Below are 4,539 nucleotides of genomic sequence, written 5' to 3' on the forward strand. Positions count from 1 at the left end.
TGCTGCACTGAGAAAAGTGGACGTGCCCAAATTATTTTTTCAGCCAACTTGTCCCTAGTCGGTCCCTTATATTTTCCACTTTTTCTTTTTTGAGCGGTCACAGAAAGTTCATAAAACATATAACCAAGACCCAGAGACTACCTTGTACAGTATGTTTATAAGAATGAAAGCTACGTTGTCGCCTAACTAATTGCTCCAAGTTCAGTGCACCCCACAGCGGTTGTCGTTTCAAGTACTCTGCCTGGTAGCTTATAAGCAACCGATCGAGCTTGTGATGATAAACTAAGCTGGTTCAGAAGAACAATTGCGCTGCAGAGCTCCAGAAAGTGCTGAGCTAGACATTAACTTCCCATGGCAGATCTCGTCATGCTAGAGACGCCTCCGACGGCATGGCTTCTATTCCTCTTCCCGCTTTTCCTCTTGTTTGTGTTTTATTACTGGTTCACTTGGAAGACAGGAAAAAGGCAACAGCTTGCAGGCAGACTCCCGCCATCACCATCGGCGCTGCCCATCATCGGCCACCTGCACCTCCTCGGCTCGCTCCCGCACGTCTCGCTCCGCAGCCTCGCCAGGAAGCATGGCCCTGACGTGATGCTCCTCCGTCTTGGTGCCGTGCCGACGCTCGTCGTGTCGTCGTCGCGTGCCGCAGAGGCCGTGCTGCGCACGCACGACCATGTCTTCGCGTCACGGCCACACTCCATGGTCACCGACATCCTCATGTACGGCTCGTCCAACATCGGCTTTGCGCCATATGGCCAAGGCTGGCGGCAGGCAAGGAAGCTCCTCACCAACCACATGCTGAGCGTTAGAAAGGTGCAGTCTTTCCGCAGCGCCATCATGGAGGAGGTAAGTTTCAATGACTTTCTAGTTTTCGCCACACCACATTTGATAGAATTATTTTTAATATCTCGGCGTGAAACACATTATGAAGACATAAAATTGAAAAATGCATAAACTTCATCCTTTCCAAACCAAAAAACTTAATATTTAAGACGATGAAGAAAATTGTGGATTGTTAAAAATCAAAATTAGATGGCGAGTTGACCAGAAGAAAATTAGAAAATGGGCTGGTCTGTCTATCCACAAGGCGACGTAGTGCAGGTCCGTCGGACAAAAATATATTATCATATTTAATTAATATTTAATAATTTGAAAGAAAAGCTAACCATAGATCATGAGGGTAAATAATATAGCTTGTGCGTCATTAAGAAATCTCGAAACAGAAAGGTGTGACAGCTCCCGGTGCCTAGGCACCGTCTATAAAAAAAGGCAACCTGGTGCATGTAGCTCCCGCTTGCGCAGGGTCCAGGAAAGGGTCCGACCACTTTGGGTCTATAGTACGCAGCCTTTCCCTACATTTCTGTAAGAGGCTGTTTCCAGGACTTGAACCCATGACCTCATGGTCACAAGGCAGCAGCTTTACCACTGCGCCAAGGCTCCCCTTCTCACGTCCTTGGTGACGCCCAGCATGGCCATCGTCCCGCGCTTCCACTTCCGTGGAAACTCAGAGGCAACAGTCGGGCCTAGGCACCGTCTATGAATAGTAAAATCAAAAAAAATCTGAAACTTTGTAACATCAAAGATGATCAAACTTTGTAGGTTCTTGCAAGTTTTCATGCCAAAATATTATGTAGAGAAAGGTGTATGAACGAGTTTCAGATTTCAGTGCTAAAAATGCTCAAAACTTCAAGCACTGAGATCTTTTTCGTGTGTAGAGCTCCTCGAATGGTTTTTTGGTATGAAAACTTGCAAGCGCCTACATAGTTTGACCAGCTTTGATTCTGCAAAGTTTTAGATTTTTTTTCTATTTGTTTTGATTTTAATGTTCATAGAGGGTGCCTAGGCACCCGGGAGCTAGAAAACCACTCTCGTCTCGAAACCAACTCAATCCAATTGGCACACTGAGGTCCTAGCAATTGCGAGAGGAAAGGTCATGGCTTGAAAATCCATCAGACATAGGAACATGGAAACGCTCATACTACTCAACACCAGCAACAATCAAGAAAAGAGAGGTCAGGGCTTAGACGGTCTCCAGTTAACTGATGAATAGACAACATCCACTAGTTAGGATATTCCACATTTCTAAAAAAAATTGGGAGCTTGATTTTTTCTAGTTAATATGTCAGTTACCATCAGATAGGACGTCCCTTTTTATTCAATGATTTCCTACTGTCGAGCCTTGTTGGTAATTTTCTTAGCATTTTCACAAACTTACCATGTCAGAAACAAAATAAAGAAAATTCACTTTCATTGTGCCCTCTGCTAACAATTGTGCATGCCATCATAGGTGAGCTTGGTGGTGGCCAAGATTCACGAGGCCGCCGCAGTCGGTGGTGTGGTGGACATGAGTGAGCTGCTCAAGACATTCACATATGACATGGCATGTCGCATCGTGTCCGGAGAATTCTTCCTAAAAGAAGGACAGAGCAAGTTGTTCCAAGACCTCACCAATGATACGTCACTGCTGCTAGGAGGGTTCAAGGTGGAGGAGTACTTCCCAACATTGTCTAGGGTAGGACTGCTTAAAAGGACAGTTCGTGCAAAGGCTGAGAGACTAAGGCATAGATGGGCCTATCTGCTGGACAAGGTGATCGATTATCATGAGAACAAGGACAAGTCAGTGTTAGATAACCAGGGTAGTAATTTCGTCGATATTCTCTTGTCTGTTCAGCTCGAGTATGGTCTCACAAGAGAGCAGATGAAAGCTCTCCTAACCGTAAGTAAATATAATACCTTCCAGATTATTACAAATAAAAAATATTATAGTGTACTAATTAATTGATATCTACAGGATGTATTTTTCGGTTTAACTGACACATCATCTAACACCCTCGAATTCACAATGGCTGAGCTCATGAGGAGGCCCCGCCTGATTGGGAAGCTACAAGACGAGGTAAGGAGTATCGAACCTCAGGGACAGGAAATTGTTAATGAAGCAGACATTAGCAGTATGACATACCTAAGAGCAGTCCTAAAGGAGTCATTCCGATTTCATCCTGTTGCACCTTTACTTGCTCCACACCTTGCCATGGCTGACTGCAGCATCGATGGGTACATGATTCCTGCTGGGACGCATGTCTTTGTCAATGTATGGGCCATTGGTAGAGACTCTAGCTCATGGGAGGAAAGTGAAGAATTCATACCTGAAAGATTTACAGAGGAAGGCCGTGATGTGCATGTCAACTTTGTAGGGAGTAATTTTAAACTCTTGCCGTTCGGGGCAGGACGCAGGATATGCCCTGGTATAAACCTTGGAATCATGACTGTTGAGCTTATGTTGGCAAACTTGATGTACCATTTCAACTGGGAACTGCCAATAGGGGTTGAGAGGAAAGACATTGATATGACAGAGGTGTTTGGACTAACTGTGCGCCTGAAGGAGAAATTACTGTTAGTTCCAAAATCATGCATGTAACGAAATAAAATCTTCTAAGTAAATTTATGTTACCGGTATGTAGCCACTATAAAATAAAGGTTAATTCTAGCCATCAAAGGAGTCAGGATTTTCATCCTAGGCTTGGGAAAGAAAGTAATAACCACACAAGTATACCATGCATGTGATGTACTTTTCGTTTGAGCTTACTGTGGGTTTTTTTTATTATTGGCACAGTGTTTTATTAAGTTGGTATATCAACTGAAATGAGATCCGATCCGGATTAGCTCCATCTTCTCATTTAAATTTACATATTGAAAGGTAAGGACTCATTCTGCTATTTTATTTTTATTATTGAAATGTAACAAACTTAAAAAAAATACTAGCACATATGCATGTGCGTTGCAATGGGATTACACCTGTTAAAATGCCACTCCCAATCATAAGAAGCGTAACATACCCTTACTTTTTCAAGACTAATTATCCCATTGTTAATTGTGTCCAAGGATTTAAACGTTTCGCTTAAACACACAATAGATAATAGAGACTGCCAAGTAAGAAAGCAAAGCTTAAAGTTCAGATCAATGGAACACCTTGTCAGCAACCTTCTTAGCTTCTTCATTGCCTAGAAATTCCTATTAGCTAATCACTTATAATATCAAGTGGTTTATCTAGGACCTCTCATGCGGTGTGCTTACAAGGATAATCCAAGAACATTCTTGGGAATATCAAGATTCAACTCTGGAAATGAAGGGTGTATGATCCGCTTATCGAATCTTCCCATGATGAACGGTTAATCATGCATCCATAAGGAACATCCATAAGGAACAAAAAGTTATTCCTGAAATTTGAAGAGGCCAGGGTTCAGTTACAATTGCTACTGAAAGATCACCCACTCATTTGTTTACCTGGAAATTTAATGTGGATTAAAATGATAGCAAGGCTAATGCCTAGCTTTCCTTTATCTAGAAAATGCCTTAATTAGCAAATTTAGTTTCGAAGGCTAGTACTTTGTCCAACTAAAGTTAATCTACACTAGCTTGCACGATAAATGAAAAATTAAAATTAAGTCAAGTAAGAGTATGAGTAGTGCCAAAAAAGTGAATAGAGATAGATCATTTTTATAGCTTTCAACAATCACCCACCCCCCCATCCCCCCACCCCCC

General features: G+C 42.5%; 1 protein-coding gene across 1 annotated transcript; it reads left to right on the forward strand.

The window, feature by feature from the left end:
* The first annotated feature begins 270 nt into the window (after positions 1-270).
* Positions 271-3,665, forward strand: LOC119361760 (indole-2-monooxygenase-like). The gene is made up of 3 exons (XM_037626903.1): positions 271-846; positions 2,288-2,716; positions 2,792-3,665. Exons 1-3 carry the CDS (start codon positions 352-354, stop codon positions 3,413-3,415), a joined length of 1,548 nt encoding a protein of 515 aa, XP_037482800.1. The 5' UTR covers positions 271-351; the 3' UTR covers positions 3,416-3,665.
* Positions 3,666-4,539: the final 874 nt, after the last annotated feature.

This window comes from Triticum dicoccoides, chromosome 2B (assembly GCF_002162155.2).
Source record: "Triticum dicoccoides isolate Atlit2015 ecotype Zavitan chromosome 2B, WEW_v2.0, whole genome shotgun sequence".
Lineage (NCBI taxonomy): Eukaryota > Viridiplantae > Streptophyta > Magnoliopsida > Poales > Poaceae > Triticum > Triticum dicoccoides.